Raw genomic sequence first — 25069 nt, 5'->3', positions numbered from 1 at the left:
GGTCTAGACTCTCTGGTCTGGGATATTTTGAGGACAAGTTCTGTAGTTAAATTCCAGGTTAGATCCTTCGGGACAAACAGAAGCTCAGTATGTGTTTGCATCAGTGCACCCAGCACCTTTATACTGTGATGTCATCATGAGGTCATCAGGGGGTGGAGCCAAGGGCTCTAGGGCCAGTGTCATTGGAGAGAGAGGGGAATGTAGAGACCAGGTGCAGTCCTGTACGGTCCTGTTAAGTCCTGGTTTCATCCTGGTTTATGGTTAATATCTGTGTAATTATTGGCCTATCCACATGAAACAAAAACTGACTCAAAGTTCAGTCTCTGCTCTGTCAGTTTAAATGATTTTTCACAATCTTTTTATGAAGTGGAGCCATTATTCATCCTCAAAGACGTAAGTGTCGTCAGAGACTTTTAAACCAGGACTAAACCAGGACTAAACCAGAACTAAACCTGGACTAAACCTGGACTAAACCAGGTCTAAATCAGGACTAAACCAGGACTAAACCAGGACTAAACCAGGACTAAACCAGTACTAAACCTGGACTAAACCAGGACTAAACCAGGACTAAACCAGAACTAAACCTGGACTAAACCTGGACTAAACCAGGTCTAAACCAGGTCTAAACCTGGACTAAACCAGGACTAAACCAGGACTAAACCAGGACTACACCTGGACTAAACCAGGACTAAACCAGGACTAAACCAGGACTAAACCAGGACTAAACCTGGACTAAACCAGGACTAAACCAGGACTAAACCTGGGCTAAACCAGGACTCAACCTGGGCTAAACCAGAACTAAACCTGGACTAAACCAGATCTAAACCTGGACTAAACCGGGACTGAACCGGGACTAAACCAAACCGATCCCAAACTAATAATGAGAAGATTCAACATTTGTGGAGCACAAGTTTGGAGATTTATTTAAAGCAGAAATTGTCCCATAGAATTCTACAGGCGGCTGCATCACTGTTCTGTCCCATAGGGTTCTATAGAGTTCTATAGTGTTCACTTCAGTTCTATAGGGTTCTATAGAGTTCTATAGTGTTCACTTCAGTTCTATAGGGTTCTGTAGAGTTCTATAGTGTTCACTTCAGTTCTATAGGGTTCTGTAGTGTTCTATAGAGTTCACTTCAGTTCTATAGGGTTCTATAGTGTTCACTTCAGTTCTATAGGGTTCGATAGTGTTCACTTCGGTTCTATGGGGTTCGATAGTGTTCTATAGACCACTAACCCTGTGCAGTGAGATGGATTCTCTGATATTTGTGAGTCACAAACACCAGAATCCATCTTGAGATGCTTCCACTGTAAGGTTCAAATTCGGGAGGACCAATCACAGAGCAGCATTTAGTGAACCCCAAACATGGCGGCACAGACAGACTTTCCACAAAAACACAGACAGTTTAGTCTGTGCCAAACGTGCAGAGGGAAGCACTTTGATGTCTGAGGTTTTTTCTTATTGGATTAAACTAAACATTTAATTTTCCATCTTATTCTGTTGTAATTCTTCAACTAATCCAATTCAAGTATTCATCATGACAATGAGACGTCTCTGCTGTCAGTGAGGGCCAGACTAATACTGTGTAGAACACACATCAGAGTACTGCACACATGAGTGTGGACTGTAGTACTGCACACATGAGTCTGGACTGTAGTACTGCACACATGAGTCTGGTGTGTAGTACTGCACACATGAGTCTGGTGTGTAGTACTGCACACATGAGTCTGGTGTGTAGTACTGCACACATGAGTCTGGTGTGTAGTACTGCACACATGAGTCCGGTCTATAGTACTGCACACATGAGTCCGGTCTGTAGTACTGCACACATGAGCCTGGTGTGTAGTACTGCACACATACTGCACACATGAGTCTGGTCTGTAGTACTGCACACATGAGCCTGGTGTGTAGTACTGCACACATGAGTCCGGTCTATAGTACTGCACACATGAGTCCGGTCTGTAGTACTGCACACATGAGCCTGGTGTGTAGTACTGCAAACATGAGTCTGGTCTGTAGTACTGCACACATGAGTCCCGTCTATAGTACTGCCTCTGCTCCATCTGAACCTGTTCTAGTTCTCAAGTATCACTATGAAGTACTTTGTGTACTTTTAGTATTCTTTGGTGTGAGGACCTGTGCTCCTCTTCATCTCTACTCCAGGTTTCATATTTTAATCTCTCATTCAAACCTTAACATAGAAGATAGAGTTTACCTGTGTCACCCTGAGGCCCCTGAGCACCCAAAGAGACAAACCCAGACCAGGACAGACCCGGAGCCACAAGGGACACACTGAAACCATTTATGATCCCAGGACAGACCCAAAGGGGACACACTGAAACCGTTTATGATCCCAGGGCAGAACCAGATCTGGATTTGGACAGAGTCTAAACGTGATGAAAGATGAGACTATAGCTCACGTCAGCTGGACCCAGATCTGTCCAAGGACTCCTTAGGGTCTGGACCAGGACCAAGTCTGAACCAGGTCTCGACCAGGACCACATCTGAATCAGGACTCTTTACCTTTAGTTCAGTAGAGATTGGCAATTCCCAGGCTGAAATGATCCAAATGATTCTAGTGAAGGTGAGTGGAGTTTAAAAACACAGTGGAGCACTTCCTGTATCACCACATGATGACATCACAAGGTGGAGCAGAGTGTTTTCAGTGTGAGAGAAGAACTCAGCCTAAATATTCAGGGTTTGTGTGTTAAACATATGTGAATGAAACAAACACAACTCCAGGTCTGTTTGTGATGAGGAAACTAAGAACAGGTCAGAGCATATAGTCACATGAGCCTGGAAAACAGATTTTAAAGCTCTGTCATATTCTGTGAACCAGCCCCACATCGCACCCAGCCCCACATCACACCCAGCATCACACCCAGCCCCACATCACACCCAGCCCCACATTGCACCCAGCATCACACCAAGCCCCACATCGCACCCAGCATCACACCCAGCCCCACATTGCACCCAGCATCACACCCAGCCCCACATCACACCCAGCCCCACATCACACCCAACCCCACATCGCACCCAGCCCCACATCACTCCCAGCATCACACCCAGCCCCACATTGCACCCAGCATCACACCTAGCCCCACATCACACCCAGCCCCACATCACACCCAGCATCACACCCAGCCCCACATCACACCCAGCCCCACATCGCACCCAGCCCCACATCGCACCCAGCCCCACATCGCACCAAGCCCCACATCACACCAAGCATCACACCCAGCCCCACCTTGCACCAGTCACTCATCACATTCAGCCCCACACAAGGCCCTCATTTGGACTGAACCAGGATCTTGGAGTCCGGTTTTGATCCTGGGGCTGGAACAAGATCCAGGTTTATACAGAGTCTGGTTTCGCTCCGGGTTCTGGATCTGACCTGGATTCAACGCAGACTCTCTGGAGCCAGCTTCAGTGTCCTGACAGGTGAGGACAGGCGAGGACAGGTGAGGACAGGCAAGGACAGGCGAGGACAGGTGAGGACAGGTGAGGACAGGTGAGGACAGGCGAGGACAGGTGAGGACAGGCGAGGACAGCAAAACTAGAGGACACTAGAACAGAGTTAAAGCCCCACTGTAGAACATTTCATCACATTAGAACAGAGTTAAAGCCCCACTGTGGAACATTTCATCACATTAGAACAGAGTTAAAGTCCCACTGTGGAACATTTCATCACATTAGAACAGAGTTAAAGCCCCACTGTGGAACATTTCATCACATTAGAACAGAGTTAAAGCCCCACTGTGGAACATTTCGTCACATTAGAACAGAGTTAAAGCCCCACTGTGGAACATTTCATCACATTAGAACAGAGTTAAAGCCCCACTGTGGAACATTTCATCACATTGGAACAGAGTTAAAGCCCCACTGTGGAACATTTCATCACATTGGAACAGAGTTAAAGCCCCACTGTGGAACATTTCATCACATTAGAACAGAGTTAAAGCCCCACTGTGGAACATTTCATCACATTAGAACAGAGTTAAAGCCCCACTGTGGAACATTTCATCACATTAGAACAGAGTTAAAGCCCCACTGTGGAACATTTCATCACATTGGAACAGAGTTAAAGCCCCACTGTGGAACATTTAATCACATTAGAACAGAGTTAAAGCCCCACTGTGGAACATTTCGTCACATTAGAACAGAGTTAAAGCCCCACTGTGGAACATTTAATCACATTAGAACAGAGTTAAAGCCCCACTGTGGAACATTTGCTCACATTAGAACAGGGTTAAAGCCCCACTGTGGAACATTTGCTCACATTAACACAGGGTTGCAGCTCCATACTTACTGTCTCTTTGGGTCGTGTCCTGGGGGAGTTGGAGCTTTATACGTTTTTCATTTTCAAACCCAAATGCCTCGATTCAGGAAACACTTTTATTAAAGTGAAATATAAACGGTTTTATTGGATTTATTTAAACATGTGTGTCTCTATAATGTCAGACAGGAGGCTTCAGTGTGTCCTCTGCCTCAGCCGCCAAAGGGTTAAACCCGATGTGACACGTGTGCTGGTCAGGAGCAGAAGGTCAAACTACTGCATTTCACTACTTCAGTAAAAGTAAATACTTACAAATATTACTACAATACAAGTTAAAGTTGCACTGTCAAATTCTAACTTAAAGAGACGGGCTCGTCATCAGAAACATCCTCATGGTGATCGAAATATGTGAATACCCCATAGAAGTAAAATACCCTCTTTAATACCCTATTGAAGTCAAATAATAAAAGTATTATTGAACTTTTTTTATGAATCATTTTAGTGTGTGAATGATACTGTTGCGGCTTAATAAAAAAAACAAAAAAACAAAAAACAAAAAAAACACATTACCAGTCTAAGTTTAGTCCTGGTCTAGTCCTGGTCTAGTCCTGCTCTAGTCTTGCTCCAGTCCTGCTCTAGTCCTGGTCTAGTCCTGGTCTAGTCCTGGTCTAGTCCTGGTCTAGTCCTGGTCTAGTCCTGGTCTAGTCCTGGTCTAGTCCTGGTCTAGTCCTGCTCTAGTCCTGCTCTAGTCCTGGTCTAGTCCTGCTCTAGTCCTGCTCTAGTCCTGGTTTTGGGAGGACACCTGGGGCCAGAGGGATAAACAGTCTCAGATCAAACTGAAGCTGCATTACCTCAGACTGAGATCAGGTTTATGAAAATGACACCAAATAAACCAGGACCAAACCAGGTCTGGACCAGGACCAAACCAGGTCTGGACCAGGACCCAACCAGGTCTGGACCAGGACCCAACCAGGTCTGGACCAGGACCAAACCAGGTCTGAACCAGGACCAAACCAGGTCTGAACCAGGACCAAACCAGGACCAAACCAGGACCAAACCAGGACCAAACCAGGACCAAACCAGGACCAAACCAGGACCAAACCAGGACCAAACCAGAAATAAATCAGGTCTAAACCAGGTCTTGGTCCTGGCTCTGGGGTTGGTACCTCTCTTTGATAAACTATGAAAAACTGAACCATCTGCAGCAGAGACGTGAGCTGTCGGCTTTAATCGCATCAGACAGTCCAAAACCTGGACCTGATCAGATCGGGATCCGACCTGAGACCTGGGTCTGTGCCTTTCAGCAACGCACCTCTCCAGAATGTGAAATGATCAAAGACCTCTTCATCATACACAGGTTCACACAGTGGCTCACGTCTGCCCTAGGGCGGACTCGTGTAAATGTGGCTACCAATCTGTGACACTCACTCAAACAGCACATTCATACGGGCAAAGGGCAAATACATATTTACAAAAATTAACAGTGCTCAATGAAAACTAAGCAACCAAACTTACACAACTAAGAAAAAAAGCCACGTGTATCCTGGCCACACTGGTGTCTCTCATCTGTCTAATTAGCCCTGCTAAAATACTCTCCTGCACTGGAAGCTCCTCCTCCGGTTTACTCCATCTTTTCTCCAGGTGCTGTGGGTGTAACATTAGCATTTCCTTCAATATAAAACCATATCTCAGGGCCCAAGTCCCTTTACTAAAGGGTTTAACAAAATAAACTATAAACACTTATATCATTGAAACAAAAATAGATAAGACATTAACACAAAGAAATAAACAAACTTAAATCAGTTTTTCCCTCCACACGGTCCGGCCCATGACCCCTCTCAAGCCTATAAAATGGCTGACAGAGGGCACACCCCCTCTTCGTTTGGACCATGTGGAGATGCAGGTAAGAGGATTGCTGTATTGAACTGAATTGACACGTTTAACTAAATAAAATATGTTTAAACTAACTAGTGTGTGGTCATTTAACTGATTGAAAACTAAACAAAACAAACCCGGGATAGTTCTATTTAGTTTAGTATTGAAAAGTTATTGAAAATGAACAGACATGTGCACAAACCAAATTATAGTACTATTAAAAAGGGACAAAGGCCCACTTTGTCACACGGGCAAAGGGGAAGTGCCTTGCCCGAGGACACAACAGTAGAGCAAGTTGTGTGCTGAAGCAGTCCTGGTTCAGTCCTGGTTCAGTCCTGGTTTAGTCCTGGTTCAGTCCTGGTTTAGTCCTGGTTCAGTCCTGGTTCAGTCCTGGTTCAGTCCTGGTTCAGTCCTGGTTCAGTCCTGGTTCAGTCCTGGTTCGACAAAGGGACCGGGCCAGGATATACATGTGTGTGTATGTATGTATATATATGTTACATTAGATATTTGGCCTGTAACATGTAGAAAAGCATGAATACGCAGGGCTCATTGTACAAATTGTTTTCCAAATGCATTAATTAAACTAATAATTGATTTATTAAATATCAGTTAAATAAACACAGCAGAAAATTTTATCAAGTGCCAAAAGATCAACAACTTGTTGAAAAGGTAAATTGAACAAGGTTTACCCTTATCTAGTTTAATATAATTTGGACCAAAAATTCAAGATTGCCAAAAAATAAATACATTTGAAACTCATACTTAAAAATATTGAAAAATTTGTTAACAACCCCAATAAATTTTTTTATTTTTTATTCTTTTTACAAAGTTTCTCGTAGATAATTGATATTTGGCACATACATCCTCCTTGACATACTGATTAGAAAAGCCAATGAGGACATACCTCTTCCTGTAACCATGTTACCGTGGTAATGTAAGACATGTGTCTTTGAAATACATGGGGTTCAGAGTACTGGACTTTGTTGTAGACAAAATAGATGCACTAATCCAACTATGGCCTAAAATTCAAGTTTCCCAAAAGATGCAGTCATCTAAAAGCACAATTGAAAATGATAAATGTCTCCATGGCGCCCCCTTAAAAAGTCAAAATACATTATGCGAACAAAGGAAGACTCGAAACCTTTTTCAACATACAAAGATGAAACTTAGCATGAACATAGCCCATGTCATCGCAAGTAAAAAACTCTATTGTGACCCCATCCTAAATCCAACAGGATTCGGCCATATTGGGCCGAACCCCATTTTTGTAAAATTGCAAAAACCCTAACCCTAACCCTCTTACTTTTTATATCTCCACCTTGGAATTTAGTCCAAGATGCTTGAAAATTGGTAAGACTAACCAAAACCCATGTGCAATGAAATATTGTTTACATTTTTGATGAATTCTAAAATGTGGTAGTGGCTAAGCCACAAATCAGTGGGAATTTTGAAAAGCATAAAAACATGCTTATTTCTCACAGGTGACGTCGAATTGAATTGGTCCCAATGAAGCATTTGTGTGCCTTGACGACCTGAATGCAGTAACAAGATGTATATGATATGAAACTGCTCTACAGCGCCCCCTTGAATTTTTGAATGGGACCCAAAAAATTACTTTGTCACAAACATTTCAAATTTGGTAAGGACATCAATATTGGCATACTGAACAAAATAGCCAATAAGAATATACCTCTATTTGCAATCGTATTGCCCTGGCAATGTCCAATATTTCTTATAGAAATAGATGGGTTTTGGTTAAATGAGATGAAAAAAATTGTCTGTCAGACCATTGAAATTTAGTACACATATTCCACACATCATACTGAACAAAAAAGTCAATGCAGACATACCTCTATTTTCAACCATGCAGGCGTGAAAATCATAAATGGTCTCATTGGAATGAATGGAGTAGTATTACTTAGACCAGGGGTGTCAAACATATTTTCACCGGGGGCCACATTAGCAAAATAGCTGCCTTCAAAGGGCCGGATGTAAAATAAATCTAACTACTTTTATAACTTGATAATTAACTGTTTCTGTATTTACTACTTGTTCAAGTTACAAATATTGCATATGCATTTGCCTAGATGTAAAAATGTGGTTGTGTAACTGCTTATCTCGTGATAAAATAGCATTTTAAGACCATCATACCTTTTAGTTTACCCTGTCAAGGGCCACATGAAATGATGTGGAGGGCCACATTTGGCCCCCGGGCCTTGAGTTTGACATATGTGGCTTAGACGATGATTTTGAGGAGAGGGGCGATGTAAGTGGGAAAGAAAGACAGGGTCTTCACGGTGGTGTGTACCCCATGGTCACAAGGGGTGGCGAGGGCCTGTATCACTGCTTGGTTTTAATTATTATTATTAGTAGAAGTAGTAGTAGCAATAGTCGTCTGGTCTTTTTCTTGAAACCATTATCTCTGACATTTCTGACAGTGATTCTTGCGTGAACATGAGCTTATGTAACAGATTCCAGCTCAGAACATGTCTCCTCCCATTATGCCTACTCTGGAGCAGGACTGAACCAGGAATAAACCAGAACTACACCAGGACTAAACCAGGACTACAGCAGGACTACAGCAGGACTACAGCAGGACTACAGCAGGACTACAGCAGGACTACAGCAGGACTACAGCAGGAATAAACCAGGACTACAGCAGGACTAAACCAGGAATAAACCAGGACTAAACCAGGGACTGAACCGGGACTAAACCATGATTAAACCAAGACTACAGCAAAACTAAAACAGGACTACAGCAGGTCTGAACCAAGACTAAACCAGGACTAAACCATAACTAAACCACAAGTCATTGCCCAAATGCCTGTATTGTCCTCTAGTTACTATTCTAAATCCTCGCTGACATCATTCATCATTAGCCTGTTCATTAGCGTTCCTTGTTAGCAAAACCATAACAGGCTTAAATCCTCCATAAATGTTTCCTCCTTAGAGAAGCTCAAACGGTCCCAGGACCAGACCAGGACCACACTAGAGACCCGGACCACACCAAGCCAGATCACATGGACTTTAAATTAGAGCTGTTTTTATGCTCCTCTTATTATTTCCCTTCATCAAGTGACAGAGTCGTTAGCATTGTTGAAATTTAAGTTAAAATATATGGAGTTTGCATGATCTCTCTGTGTCTGAGTCGGTTTCCTTTGGTTTACTCATAGATTGTATAATACAAGTGGACTAATGGATTGAGACGTCACCCATAGTGTTCATCTGAACCAAATGAAGCTCATCGACGCTAGCAGCTATAATGGCTAATCTGCAAGAGACCATATTTGGAAATCTGAGTGCGAAACCAAAGAGCCAATCAGGTGCGAGGCTGTTGAAGGCAATGCCCCGTCTCACACACATCACTAGTTTGACAGAGGAAGGGGTGGTGCTTAACAACACTGTCAATCAAACCTCTCACTAACGCTAGCAGGAGCAACCTCGAGGACATCTTTATTTTGGGACAAAATTGTGAAATATGAAAAACCCCATGATCATGTAGACCGGGTCAATACAAACATTTGAAGACCAAAATGATGAGTCTGACAGCAGCAGCTACAGAGAGAGGGGACACGGTTTTTACAGAGTTGAAGGAACCACTTTGCGCCCATGCTCACTTCCTGTATGGAACGCGCCGGCTAGTGGGTTAGCCATGTCCATTTATATATACAGTCTATGAGCTTTTTCCATCCACTTAAAACAAGCACAACAATCCTCCAGCTAGGTACTCGGGGCTCGCCAGGCTTGAATCGAGGTGAGAGACTGAAAACACGAGTTTAAACAGGTTAAATTTGGTTTATTGAAGACAGAGACAAGTTTTAGTCCATTTACATTAGAATGATTAAAAAACAGAGGGGGGGAGGGGGCGTGCACGTGGGTCGAGGGCGTTCACGTGAAGTCAGGGGTGTGCACACGAGGTCAGGGGGTATTCACGTGGAGGTGTGCACGTGCGGGTGTGTCACTTCTGTCCAAGCTGAGCGAGCTGAGGAAACAGAAACAGGATTAGTGTCAGACGCATGTGCCCTCAGACCAGAGTAATGAGCGGGACTGGGGGACTCCTAAAACAACAGCAGACATTGTATTGTTACACACGACATTCAGCCATGACACGATTAGGACACTGTGTTTGTCTTTACACTTCCACAGTTTTTTCCCTTGTAAAATGTTTTATAGTCTTATGTAACCTCCACAAGCTTTCTATTTAAAGAGGGGGTATTTTAGTGCTATGAGGTATTAAAGAGGGTGTGTTTTACTACTATGGGGTATTAACTGTAACACAACACATTTAGATCACCATGTTTTCTTTTATTGTTTGGAAAAAGCTATATTCTTCCAAAACAACGTATTATTATGTTTTATAAGTTTCATCTTCATTTTTGACGCTCTGAGTCCCCCTTCCCTTTGCTCTCTGTGCTAAGTCACTCCCCCTTCAACAGAATCAGCTGCATCCCACTAATGAAACTACTGCACATCAGGTTTGCTGTGTACAGTTTTGTCTCATGTTTTTGTATATTTATGAAGAATTGTCGTGTGGGAGCATGGGTGACGTAGGCTTGTGGGCGGAGCATTGTACAGGCTCGTACTGAAGGGTTCAAATGGGCCCGGGAGAGATCACTAGATTACTCAAACATGCATGGATGACATCTAAAACCTCTTGACGGTTTTGATGAAGGAACAGCGTTAGAACATGGGAGAAAAACACAAAAAAGTCCATTTTGCAGGATACCTAGTCTTTAAGGACAATGATGTTGACAGCTACAGTTAAGGGTGCATTGTGTAACTTTTCTGACGGGAGGCTCCACAGTATGGTATTAAACTCACAGATACCGATACGTTTAACATGTGATATGAAGTGGATGCAAGTATTGTGTGTGTAAAATGCTGAACCTGTTTGATGAACTGAGCAGCATTGAAGAGCTCACTGCAGCCGTACACCAGCCTCCGGCCCTGTTTGGACTGCACAAAGGACACAATGTCAGGAACCAGGTTTAAACTTGGACTAGACTAAGATGAGGCCAGAAATAAACCTGATCTCAAGTAGGACTACATGAGCAAACCAGAACTAAAGCAGTGCTAAAGCAGTGCTAAAGCAGTGCTAAAGCAGGACTAAAGCAGGACTAAAGCAGGACTAAAGCAGGACTAAAGCAGGACTAAAGCAGGACTAAAGCAGGACTAAAGCAGGACCAAAGCAGGACTAAAGCAGGACTAAAGCAGGACTAAAGCAGGACCAAAGCAGGACTAAAACACAAAGGAATCTAGTTCAGTTCAGATGGCACATTTTTGAACAGCTCATCCTCATAGAGACAGAAAGAAGAGAGGAGAAAGAGAGATAAAAGAGAGGAGAGAGAACAGTGAGAGGGGAGAGAGGATAAAGTGGTGTTTCAGATTCTGGATTTCAGGTTCACATTCAAAATCACATTCAATTCATCATGTTTAGAATTACAGAAATATCACATAAAAGGCTGATTTGGAGCAGACCTTGGCGTAGTCCACCAGGTTCTGATACTCGATGTAGTTGCCTCCTCCCACCACAAACACAATGGCCTGCACAAAAAGTCTCAATTATTCAGAATTCTAGACCAGATTTAGAACCTATGAATGAGAACTAAACTAGGTCTGAACCAGGTCTAAAATAGATACTAAGGCAGGGACTAAGGCAGGGACTAAGGCAGGGACTAAACCAAGTCTAAACCAGGTCTAAACCAGGTCTAAACCAGGTCTAAACCAGGTCTAAACCAGGTCTTAAACAGGTCTTAAACAGGTCTTAAACAGGTCTTAAACAGGTCTTAAACAGGTTTAGACTAGGGATGGGACAATAAACAATAATATCATTTACCGTGATAAAAACGGTTGACAATAATTGTTTGTTGTACGTTTTATATAATTGTGATAATTGCCAACAAAGATAATCACCTTTATATCACCAGGATGTGCAGAAAAAGCGACTTATCCACAGAGGACGGCCCTGCTTATCCATAATATTCTCTGTTAAAGTTATAATTATTCATATCCATAACAACTTTAATCATTATCATGATATAATCGTTAATCACAATTATTTTGGCCACGATAGTCGTCACATAAAATTTCAATATCGTCCCATGCCTAGTCTAGACCAGGTCTAAACTAGATCTAAACCAGGTCTAAACCAAGACTGACCTCTTGAAAGGGGTTCTTGTTCCGTGGGATGGAGCTGTAGGAGAATAAACAGACTTAATATTTTCATGATGAGATTGTGATAAGAGTGAGGATGATTTGAACGTTTTATAAAGTTTATGATAAAGTTGAATGCGTCTGCTGAGTGATCAGAGTGACAGCTCTCCCTTCACACACCAGCTGTGTTATTTCTATAGAGAACACAACGTACGGGTTACTTAAAAGTTCTATATGACACTAAACTGACTCTTGTGAGCTTTAAGCCATGTTATTATATTACCTCCTCAAAAACACACCTGGAGTTGTGTTTTGTTTCATTCACACGTTTGAGTAACACTTTATTATTAGTCTGTTACATCTCCAAAGCTCAAAATGCTCTGTTCCACCTTGTGATGTCATGAAGTGGTAGTTTTTAAGTTAACAGCTCCTTTTACCTTTAGTTCAGTACAGATTGGCAAATCCAGGTCTGAAATGATCCAGATGATTCTAGTGAAGGTGTATGGAGTTTAAAAACGGTGGAGCACTTCCTGTATCACCACATGACATCACAAAGTGGAACAGAGTGTTTTCAGTTTGAGAGAAGAAGTCAGCATAAATATTTAGGGTTTGTGTGTTAAACATGTGTGAATGAAACAAAACACAACTCCAGGTCTGTGATGAGCAAACAACATTAGAACAGATCTGAGAATAGAGTCATATGGCCTTTTAATGATCACTGTGACAGGAGTAACACATCTGTTTCACACAGCAGCTGTGTCTTGACTTCATTAGTTTAAAATATAAAAAATTAAAACAGAGAGATACCTCTCACTGCCACGGAGCATCTTTGGGTCAAAGTATCTGTAGTCATCGGTTTCCTTTGACACAAAACAGCAACAGGTCAAAACTTAAAAATATTAAAAACTTAAATTAAAGAAAAAGTGTAAATAATGAAACAATCTGACTGAATAAGGCAGTGTGGGAAGAGTCGTGCCAAAGGGCAGAACGTCAGTAGCCAGGTTTAAACTTGGACTAAACCCGGTCTCAAGTAGGACTAGAACATGAATAAACCAGGAGTAAAGCAGTGCTAAACCAGGTCTAAACTAGGTCTAAACGAGAACTAAATGAGGACTAAACGAGGACTAAATGAGGACTAAACGAGGACTAAATGAGGGCTACACAGGGACTAAAGTGGGACGAAAGCGGAACTAAAGGAGGACTAAAACAGGCTAGAACACAAAGGAATCTGGTTCAGTTCAGATGGCACATTTTTGAACAGCTCATCCTCAGAGACAGAAAGAAGAGAGGAGAAAAAGAGAGATAAAAGAGAGGAGAGTGAGAATAGGGAGAGGGGAGAGGAGGAATGATGAGAAAGAGAGAGAGAGGACAGAGGAGAGATGACTAGAGAACTAAGGGGGGGTTCTCAGATTCTGGTTTTCAGGTTCAGCACAAAGACCCTGTTGTTTAGACATGGACACAGGACACTCTCTTCACCCTCTCCTCCTTCTCTTCCTCTTCTTCTCATCCTTCCCCCCTCCTCCTCCTCTACCCCTCTTGCCATCTCCTCTTTCCCTTTCTCTTCCCTGATTCATACCCCCTCTCTGTCCTCTCTCCTGCCTCTCTCTCCTCCTCATCCCTTTCTCCATCTCATCTTCCCTTCTCTTCTCTGATTTATAGCCCCAAACTCTATCCCTTTTCATCTCTTCTCTGCCCCCTCGCTCTCTTTTCTTTCTTCTCTTCTGGACCTCATCCCTCTCTCTCTTCTCTCTCTATCCTCTCTGCCACGTTTCTTTCTCTTTTTTCTTCTGTACCTTATTTCTCTCTCACACTTATACAGATATGTCTGTGTCCCGCCTCCTACAGTTTATAAAAGGTACTGCAGTCACATCTGACCCTGTGTCCAGATCCTTGTCCTGCAGATAGAGACACAGAGAGGTGTGTCTCAGTCTCAGTGTATGGACAGACCTCATGTTTAGAACCTCCAGATTCACTCCCTGAGCTAAAGAGGCTGCACTAGCACTAAGTCCTGATTGGCTGCAGGTGCTGGGGTTTAGGTAGAGACCATTCAGATCAGAGAGAGGCATTTTAGGTTTAAACCAACTGGACGTCAGCTTTGAAACTGGCAACACAAATGAGAGAGTCATGTGAGGCTCATTCTGCTTTCTGACTGACCAAAACACCAAATTATAACATAAATAAATGGAGAGTTAAGATTTAATTAAGAATAAATCAGCATTACAATTCTTATCAGTAAAGTTACATTTGATTTGAACATGTTTACCTCGTCTCTGAGGTCACAGAGAGGTCAAGTTTATAGTATTTAAATCAGTCCTGTTGTGTTTGTATATTTATAGTTCTAATCTGTGACACTCGTGGATCATTTTGTTATAATTTACACATTTTAAATCACATTATTAATCTAAAAGGACTTAATAAAAAAACAAGCCCGCTGACTTCTGCGTTAGAAAACTGTGGTGCCCAGTGGGAGCTGACCTCATCGTAAACATCATCACAACAAAGCGCCGTATGCTGTCGGCGCCCCCTATGGACAGCTGCACATCACACTAGAGCAGAGGATTTTTTTGCGACGCTGCCGAATCCTATGAGTTATCACCGATTAAGAAAATAAAACTGGAGAAAAAAGTGTGTATGTCACAGTGGGCGTGTACCGGTGGAGGTGAAAACAGGGACAGATCGACAAAATGGCGTCTTGAAAATAAGAGATAACATGAATCACTCCAAATACAACTTCAGAGCCTCAATGAGAAGAAATGACTAGAACAGAGTTAAAAATCTGAAAAGAACAGTTTAAAGAATAGATCTAATTTAAAATCAAAATCTTACAGCTCCTTGAAATCAGTTTTCAGAATGAACCTCCCCCTCTCGTCTCTCAACGTCCCGACAAATCTTAAATAAAAAGTTGGATGGACTTTGAGTACAAAAACATTTATAATGGTAAACTTGGATAAACTGTTCAGTCTATAGATTACATGATGAAACACACGCTCCACACACACGTTTATCAAACATGTAGTCAGCTTCAGAGCCCATCACTGACAGAGATCTGGCTCTGCCTCCATGACCAGAGAAGAGGATTAAGATTCCTCACATTTTATACACAGTCTTCAAATATCTGCGCTCACTGCTCCCTGTATGAACCATCCTGTTACATCTGTCTCATGCTAGACTTTTGTTTAGGTCCACTAATAAACAATTTAAACCTTTTCTTAAAACTGTTCTGTGGGTGTGTACTGTGATTTACACGCCCACTGGAAAGTAAATATGCACTGTGACGTACACGCTAGGGATGGGACGATATATAATAATATCGTTAATCACGCTAAAAAAGGTCCGCAGTTAGTCTTTCGTGGCATGTTTAAATAATCATGATCATGTCACACAATTATAATCGCTTTTACAGCACCAGACTGCCTCATGTTTCCGGTTTCAATACAATGTTTAGATGTTAGTTCTGGTGTTTGTCCACAAGGGGGCCCTCTATCTTAGCAATGAAACTTGTTAGCTTCTGTGCCTATTCTGAATGGGGAATGGATCTTCATCACCATCAGTCACCGTCATGGCTCGTGCATATTTATATCCTCCACTCAAGAAGGTGAAGTCTGATGTGTGGAATTATTATGGATTTGAAAATCAACCAACATGATGAGCCACCAATCTGCAAAGCCTGCTGAAAAAAATATTCAGCTCCGAGGGCAAACATAAGTAACTTACACGCACATTTACAAGACAATCATCCTGCATTGTTTGACAAATCTGAGCCAAAAAGATACATTGTAAGTAACATGTGAAATAAACGATTGAATCTAGTTTGTGTTAGTTTGGATTTGTATGAATAATGGTCTGTGTTTGTTTTAACTTTGCTATTGCTAGGTTAGTGATAGCTGAATAGCAGTTTGTACAGCTGATTGCAGTTTGCTAGGAGCGGCACATGGTTTCACAACAACCATCAACTAATCTGAATACCTTTAACCAGCTAGGACCTGGTGTCCACATATGTGGACAATTTTGGGTTGTCTAGGCCATAATATAATTTTTTCCTCTACATGGTCCTGGTGTCCACATATGAGGACGTTATACTGCCTTGGTTTAATTATTATTGTGATAATACGTTAATCACGATTATTGTGGTCACAATAATCAAGTCTAAATTTGAATATTGTCTCATCCCTAGTACACGCCTACTGTGAAATAAATATACACTGAGACGTACAGGCCCACTGTGACCTACCCACTTCCTTCTCCAAATTTATTTTCTCAATCGGTGATACTCACTGGTACAAATGAAAAGCACAACACAGAAGTTGTGATTTAAAATGTTCACATTAGAACACAATGATCCACAGGTGTCAGATATTAGAACTATAGAGACACAAGAACAACAGGGCTGATTTAAAATAGAACAAATAAAAGTTACCGGGTGGGACTTCATCTCCATCAGATTATCCAAAGTCCGAGTCACAGGCAAATTCTGAAAAACAAATAATAAGAAATGATTTAAAGCTGCACTGCGTAACTTTTCTAGTAGAGATTTGCCAAAAGGCTTTGCCTGGAAGGTTCCATGTATGGCATTAAATTTATCTCCATAGAGGCAAGCAGCTGACACTACCAGGTTATTTTACAGGTCAGATCTGTGAAGAGGTGAGTAGACTTACAGTAAACATGCATGTTTTGAGAAATATCTGTAATAGGATAAATACCAGATAGACTAACATAATGCCATACTGTGGAACATTCCAGGTAAAGCTATTACATTTCCATGGAGACAAGCAGGCAGTAGACCCTCTATTAGGAAAGTTACACGGTGCAGCTTTAAAATGACCATCTGCCAAGAAACTTCAAACTCACGTGTTGTTTTAGGACCAGGTTTTTGACTCCCTCCATCACAAACTGAGAGCCAGTGTTCATCACTCGAGAAAATAATCTGAGGAGCAGAGAAGACGGTCAGAGGAGGAGAGGGTCAGAGGAGCAGAGGAGAAGGTCAGGGGAGCAGAGGAGAGGGTCAGAGGAGGAGAGGAGAGGGTCAGGGGAGCAGAGGAGAGGGTCAGGGGAGCAGAGGAGAGGGTCAGGGGAGCAGAGGAGAGGGTCAGAGGAGCAGAGGGGAGGGTCAGAGGAGCAGAGGAGAAGGTCAGAGGAGCAGAGGGGAGGGTCAGGGGAGCAGAGGAGAGGGTCAGAGGAGGAGAGGAGCAGAGGAGAGGAGCAGAGGAGAGGGTCAGAGGAGGAGAGAAGAAGGTCAGGGGAGCAGAGGAGAGGGTCAGAGGAGCAGAGGAGAAGGTCAGGGGAGCAGAGGAGAGGGTCAGAGGAGCAGAGGAGAGGGTCAAGGGAGCAGAGGAGAGGGTCAGGGGAGCAGAGGAGAGGGTCAGGGGAGCAGAGGAGAGGGTCAGAGGAGCAGAGGAGAGGGTCAGAGGAGCAGAGGGGAGGGTCAGAGGAGCAGAGGAGAAGGTCAGAGGAGCAGAGGGGAGGGTCAGGGGAGCAGAGGAGAGGGTCAGAGGAGGAGAGGAGCAGAGGAGAGGGTCAGGGGAGGAGAGAAGAAGGTCAGGGGAGCAGAGGAGAGGGTCAGAGGAGCAGAGAAGAGGGTCAGAGGAGCAGAGGAGAGAGTCAGAGGAGAGGGTCAGAGGAGCAGAGGGGAGGGTCAGAGGAGCAGAGGAGAAGGTCAGAGGAGCAGAGGAGAGAGTCAGAGGAGCAGAGGGGAGGGTCAGAGGAGCAGAGGGGAGGGTCAGAGGAGCAGAGGAGAAGGTCAGAGGAGCAGAGGAGAGAGTCAGAGGAGCAGAGGGGAGGGTCAGAGGAGCAGAGGGGAGGGTCAGAGGAGCAGAGGAGAGGGTCAGAGGAGCAGAGGGGAGGGTCAGAGGAGCAGAGGGGAAGGTCAGGGGAGCAGAGGAGAGGGTCAGAGGAGCAGAGGAGAGGGTCAGAGGAGCAGAGGAGAGGGTCAGGGGAGCAGAGGGGAGGGGCAGAGGAGCAGAGGAGAGGGGCAGAGGAGCAGAAGAGGGGGTCAGAGGAGCAGAGGAGACGGTCAGAGGGTAACGTCTTACCCCATTGGTTTTACTCCACTGTTGCCATAGTTCGCTGGAGAGGCCATCTTAGCAAAAGCCCTGAAAAAGAGCAAATAATGTGTGTGAAATGTTAAAGTTACTGTTATTTTCAGGGAAAACACTGGACCTGAGATGTACAAATATAAACTTTAAAATCTGGAATGTTATTCCTCACGTACCTCGTGCTTTCTGAGCATCTTAATTATTCAATATACCACTTTAGAATTAAATGCAGACAGCACAGAGTAGATTTATTTTGGCCTCTAGAGCAGCAAATACAATATATCTGTATTGGGGTGAGACACATTTGGCTCAAATACACGGGGAAAAACGCTGCACTATGAAACTTTTCTAGTGGATGGTCTGCCATCTACTTATCTTCATGGAGATGTGTTTTTTCGGAAAGTATGGCTATTTACTTCTCTATCTCAATGGAGACAAGTAGGTGACACCACCAGTTCAAATTACAGGTCAGATCTGTAGAGAGGCGACCCCATCACAATAAGAATATATAGATTCATGGTATTTTTGAGCAATAAAAACCCTATAATTGAATAAATTAAAAATGTTTAATGCCATTCTGTGGAACATTCCAGCCAACACAGTAACACCCTCCACCAGAAATGTTCCACAGTGCAACTTTATAATGATAATAAACTTATGGAATATTACATAACTGAATGTGACTCACTTCCACTGTTTGATGTAGTTCAGGGGTGAAAGGTCACAGCCCGCATCCAACAGGGCCTTCTTATACTGCTCCAGGTCAGTCTGAAAGAAAATATATATATTTATTTAGTTTAGTTTAATTTTAAAGAGGGGTATTTTACTTTTATGGCATATTAAAGAGGGGGAATTTGACGTTTATGAGGTATTAACTGTAACACAACATATTCAGATCACCATGTTTCCTTTTATTGCCCAAAACATCGTATCAACATGTTTTATAAGTTTCTATAAGAGTCTCTCCTCCCTTTGCTCTCTGTGCTAAGTCACTCCCCATTCAGAGCACTATCACAACACAATCAGCTGCACCACTAATGAAACTACTGCACATCACATCAGGTTTTTCAAGTTGCTGTGTACAGTTTTGTGTCATGTTTTTGTATATTTATGGAGAATTGTTGTGTGGGAGCGTGGGTGACGTAGACTTGTGGGTGGAGTCTTGTACAGGCTTGTAGTGCTAACCGTAAGGTTTGAATAGAGCCTGGGAGAATTAGTCAAACACTGATGTATGACATGAGGGAACGACCTTATAACATGGGAGAAAGTAAAAAAAAAAGGACTTTGACTGTAAACAGATAAACAGCTCCACATTAAACTGGAACTAAAATGCCCACAATGTTTGAAAGTCACGTTTTAGTTCCAGGAACTCATCAAAGGTTATTTTCCAAAGTTATGCCAATACGTATGTGTGTGTGTGTGTCTGTGTGTGTGAGAGAGAAAGAGAGAGAGAGCGAGAGAATGAGAGAGTGAGAGAGAGAATGAGAGAACGAGAGAGTGAGAGAGAGAGATTTCAACATGGTATCTGTAGAATGTCTTGTCCTTTTGAAACAGTCACAAGATTTAAAAAGCCTGAAATACAGTTTTGGCTGGAGGAGCGAGAGCGAGAGCACGTGCAAGAGAGAGAACAGTTCTGTTTCCTCAAAACCTAAACTCTGTCCAAGAGTTACTACTACAGTAATTACTACAGTTACTACAACCATTAGTACTACATTTACTACCACTACGGTTACTACTACATTTACTACTACTATGGTTAATACTACGGTTACTACTACAGTTACTACTACAGTTACTACTACAGTTACTACTACAGTTACTACTACTGCAGTTACTAGTACAGTTACTACTACTACATTGTCCACACCTGGTGGTGCTGACAGATTTCTGTAGGTTTTCTGTACCTCTGTACCTCTGAACCTCTGAACCTCTGAACCTCTGCACCTCTGCACCTCTGTACCTCTGTACCTCTGTACCTCTGTACCTCTGTACCTCTGAACTGACCTGCAAAATTTATACATGTTTGTAAAAAAAAAAAAAAGAAAGAAAGAAAAGTGAATTTGGTGGACACAGAAGTCTCTTTGTCTCCTTGTTTCTCTCCAGTACTAAACTGTGCCACAGGGTGGATCAAGACCAAACCTGGACCAGACTCGGGGTTTGGATCTTGGTTTTGGTTTTGACTGATGGAGTGTGTCCTTAAATAATCCAGGTGTGGGCTAAGATCTGGGGCAGAGCTGGGAGAGAAGGAAGGAGACAGTTAAATGTGACTAAATATGTTTTTACAGTTGAAGGGAGAGGAGGGGGAGAAGACGGAGGGGTGGAGGGAGTAGGAGAAGAGGAGGAGAGGAGGTGGTGAAGACAAGGTTTGATGTGACTGGTAATACATTTAAGAACAAAATACAGTTGAGTAAATATTGTATTCATTTCTACAAACTGAGTCACATTTGTACAAGCCTCTTATTTTTATGTGAGAAGCAAACTCACAGAAAAGACCAAAAGACAACGTTTTATGTTGCAGTCTCACTGCTCTCACCATGTCATATACATCGAGATACAGATCTCAAGTTTTTAATAATGTCTTTGCTTCAGTCAGTGCAGCCAACATGAACTAAAGGATCATGGTCTGTGTAGTTTATAATGTGAGAGGATTAATATTGCATCAGACTGTACTGTTCCATTTAGTTTAAAGAGGGGGTACTTTACTTCCATGGGGTATTCAAGAGGGGGTATTTTAATGCTATGCAGTATTAAAGAGGGGGTATTTTACTACTACAGGGTATTAAAGAGGGGGTATTTTACTTCTATGGGGTATTACTGTAACACAACATATTTAGATCACCATGCTCTGAGTCTCCCTTCCCTTTGCTCTTTGTGCTAAGTCACTCCCCCTTCAGAGCATTATCACAACTCAATCAGCTTCATCCCACTAATGAAACTACTGCACATCACATCAGGTTTGTCAAGTTGCTGTGAACAGTTTTGTATCATGTTTTTGTACATTTATGGAGAATTGTCGTGTGGGAGCATGAGTGACATAGACATGGGCGGAGCCTTGTGCAAGCTTGTACTGTTAACCATAAGGATGGTTTGAATAGGGCCCTGGGAGAGATCACTAGATTATTCAAACATGCATGGATGACCCCTTCAGGTATGTTTTTGATTAGTAGCAGTAATATGGTAGAAAGAAAAATCTATTTTGTATCATACCCCCTCCTTGAACCACCACCTTAATGTGGTGGGGGGGTTTGAGCACCTGAATGATCTTGGAAGCTATGTTGTCGGGGGCTTCATGCCCCTGGTAGGGTCACCCATGACAAACAGATTCTGGGGGACGGGTCAGATCAAGAGCAGTTCAAAAGTTTTTCATGGTGAGTAGAAAACCAAGGCCAGCTACGTCGTCCGAACTGGTGTTTCAGGGGCTGAAGTTACTGGGACACCACCCTGGAGCCAGGTCTGGGGAGAATCCATGAGGGCTGGGGTGGAGAGGTCTGGGCCACACTCGAAGGCGGGGGCCTTGACAACCGGATCTTCGAATATGGAGACTGGGTCTGGGGACATGGAATGTCTCCTCACTGGGGGAAGGAGCCTGAGCTTGTGGGGGAGGTTGAGCGTTACCGACTAGATATGGTCGGCCTCACCTCCACAGACAGCTTGGGCTCTGGAAGCCAACTCCTCGAGAGGGGCTGGACTCTCGATTTCTCTGACTTTGCCTACGGGGAGGAGCAGTGAGCTGGTGTGGGCTTGCTTATTGCCCCACAGCTCAGTCGGCACGTGTTCAAGTTCACCCCGGTGAATGAGAGGGTCACGTCCCTGTGCCTTCAGGTTGAGGACAGGTCTCACACTGTTGTGTCGGCCTACAGGCCAAACAGCAGTGCAGAGTACCGGGCCTTCTTGGAGTCAATAGGAGGGGTACTAGACAGTGCATCGACGGGGAACTCCGTTGTTCTATTGGGGGACTTCAAATGTCACTGTCGTTGCCCAAGTGGGAGTTGGAGGATGGTGATTGGGAAAAACGGCCTCCCAGATCTGTATCCAAGTGGTGTCCTGTTATTGAACTTCTGTGTCAGTCACAGTTTGTCCATAACAAACACCATGTTCAAATACAAGGGTGTCCATCAGTGCATGTGGCTCCAGGACACCCTTGGCAGAGGAGGAAACTGGACAGACCTGGCAGGCCCAAGCGCACTGTCAGGGTCTGTTGGGAACATCTGGCGGAGCCCTCTGTCAGAGGGGATTTCAACTCACACCTCCGGGAGAGCTTATCCCAGATCCCAGGGGAGGTTGGGAACATAGATTAAGAGTGGGTCATGTTCTCCACCTCTATTGTCGATGCGGCAGCTTGTCACCGTGGTCGTAAGGTCTGCGATGCTTATCATGGCGGCAAGCCCTGGACCTGGTGATGGACACTGGAAGTAAGGGATGCCTGTGGAAGGAATACATTGAGAATCTCCTCAATCCCACCGCTGGACTCATCCATCACCCTGACTGAAGTCACTGAGATGATTGGCAAGCTCCTTGGTGGCAAGGCTCCGGGGGTGGACAAGACCCGTCCTGAGTATCTTAAGTCTCTGGATGCTGTGGGGCTGTCTTGACTAACATGCCTCAAACATTGCGGGGGGGATAGTACCGCTGGACTGGCACTGGCCTGAAGGTTGGAACCACCAAGCCTCTGACCACTAAGGCACCACTCTCTCAAACTGAATATTCTAGAGCCATAGTCATCCTCATGTTTGTGTGTTTGCTCAGAGCTAAGTCTGTCTGACAGGTCCAGAACACAGCTGCACAATGTCATGAACAAAATTTGTCAACAAACTCAAGTTTAAATCTGAAAAGTATGTTCTACTGATACAGGAGAGAAATGTACAAGATAATATGAACACAATACATGAAGACAGGGACCCGGACTGAACCAGTCAAAAATGTACCCAAATAAAATGTAAATATTAAAAAAATATGAAAACTGAAAATGTCTTACCCAGGAACACAATAACATCATTCATATGGAAATTGTTTGGAAGATTTATATCTAGGGGATTAAATATTGAAAAGCTTGAGGTGTAATGTTGCACATCTCTCTGTGGTAAGCCTTGGGTAAACTAACTATGTTGTCTCTGTCTCCTCCTCTTCCCCCTTCCCCCTTTCTCCTTTTCCTCTTCCTCCTCCTCCTCCATCTGGAGCTGTTTAAACTCTGGTCGCTCCTGGTTTGTGATGATATTTCACACACCTGTGCACAGTTAGCGCGCTTCAGCTAACTCTTCGAGCTAATCTAATTTAACTGAGTTTAAATGAGTTAAACTGAAGAGTTACCTCTGTGGGAGGCTGAGGAGCTGTGATGAAGAAGATCAGGAACAGACGCATCTTATCTTCAGGTGTTCCAGCTGAAACATAGAACATGGACTTTAGTAGAGATGTACGATTCAGCACAATTTTCAGTTCTGATACTGATTTTTGATATCCGATACCAGTGCAGCATGTATTTCCTTTAAAAAAAATGAGACAAAACTGATCAAAATGTGTTATGTAGCTATTATGTATCATACATGTAACTATAAAACAACTTTGTGTAAATAAAAATATAAACATTATAAAGAAATAGTCTTATTAGATCAATGTGTATGCCAAACTAGCTGAACTGATATTTAGAAACCGATCCAGCAACTTTTTCAGTATTGTCACCAATACTGAAAAAACTGTTTACCTGGATACCAGTATCCAGGTAAACCAGGAAGTGAGCCCCAAATTTCCCTTTTGAGGGCAGGTCATCACCCAAGGCCCGGGGTTCAAACATGGCCATCTGTTTGAGTCAATAGGCTGATCTCAGTGGTACATGTCGCTAGTTTAGCCTTTAGAGGCTAGGTATGTTCAGTGACGTGCAGTCCACTGACCCTGCACAGTAGTGTTCTAACGAATCAGGGCCTGATCAGCAAGAGTCAACGCAAACAATAAAAATTTTTTTTTACCCTTCTGACCACAAGAGGGCGGTGCTTAAATCCCCCTTCGCTTCGTCATCCAGGATTCATAGAACTGTTGTTACACAAATAACTCATTTGTAAGACAACAGAGGATTTTGAACGGAGATAAACTTTATGATCTGAAAATAGGTCATCACAAAATGCAACCTTTTTGAAAGATTTAAGTCCCATCACCAGCTGCACCTGAGCCTGTTACGTAAATATTGCGAATGGGGGATGGGGGTGGTCGTAGGTTTCTGTAGGTCCCTGTCAGTCCCTGAGCCTGTCACTTAAATATTGTAAATGGGGCTGATCGCAGGTCCCTGTCAGTTACTGTCAGTCCCTTAGCCTGTCACTTAAAAATTGTGAATGGGGGCAAGGGTCTTTACCGTCAGGGTCACTGATGATGTCCAGCAGAGACTTGTCCAGAGTTGATTTACTCATCAGCTTCTCCTCGTACTCAAAGTACACGTCCAGCTTACGACTCTGAGACAAACAAAACAATGGGCTGAGTGTTTTTCATTAGTCTGTTTTGGAAAATATTATACATAACCTCTCTAGGACATGTACTGCGTCACCACAGCTCTGGACAAGCCCTTTAAAGCTCTACCATGGGACATTGCGCAGTGGTTTTACCTTGATGTGGTCAAGGACAGCTGTGGCCACATTTGTGTGGAGGTCGATCAGTCGCTTCTTCTCCAAAAGCTCCGGGAGAGAGCTGGAAGTACACGTAGAAACCAGGGATTATTCAACATAAAACCACAAATATTCAAAGTAAAATCAT

The 25069-nt window shown here is 43.4% G+C and overlaps 1 protein-coding gene across 1 annotated transcript in view; it reads right to left on the bottom strand.

Moving 5' to 3' along the window:
* Nucleotides 1-9926: 9926 nt before the first annotated feature.
* Nucleotides 9927-25069, bottom strand: part of scfd1 (sec1 family domain containing 1) — a 28125-nt gene continuing 12982 nt past the window's right edge. The window contains exons 14-25 of the mRNA XM_033988447.2: nucleotides 24922-25003; nucleotides 24675-24771; nucleotides 23642-23712; nucleotides 19023-19102; nucleotides 18332-18391; nucleotides 17151-17226; nucleotides 16720-16773; nucleotides 13110-13162; nucleotides 12309-12342; nucleotides 11628-11693; nucleotides 11037-11105; nucleotides 9927-10131 (exon numbers count right to left, since the gene is read on the bottom strand). Of these exons, the coding sequence (XP_033844338.1) occupies nucleotides 10108-10131; nucleotides 11037-11105; nucleotides 11628-11693; nucleotides 12309-12342; nucleotides 13110-13162; nucleotides 16720-16773; nucleotides 17151-17226; nucleotides 18332-18391; nucleotides 19023-19102; nucleotides 23642-23712; nucleotides 24675-24771; nucleotides 24922-25003 (766 nt within the window). The 3' untranslated portion in view covers nucleotides 9927-10107. The remainder of the gene's footprint in view (nucleotides 10132-11036; nucleotides 11106-11627; nucleotides 11694-12308; nucleotides 12343-13109; nucleotides 13163-16719; nucleotides 16774-17150; nucleotides 17227-18331; nucleotides 18392-19022; nucleotides 19103-23641; nucleotides 23713-24674; nucleotides 24772-24921; nucleotides 25004-25069) is intronic.

Source organism: Periophthalmus magnuspinnatus, chromosome 22, assembly GCF_009829125.3.
Source record: "Periophthalmus magnuspinnatus isolate fPerMag1 chromosome 22, fPerMag1.2.pri, whole genome shotgun sequence".
Lineage (NCBI taxonomy): Eukaryota > Metazoa > Chordata > Actinopteri > Gobiiformes > Gobiidae > Periophthalmus > Periophthalmus magnuspinnatus.
This window is presented reverse-complemented; position numbering and strand designations above follow the sequence as displayed.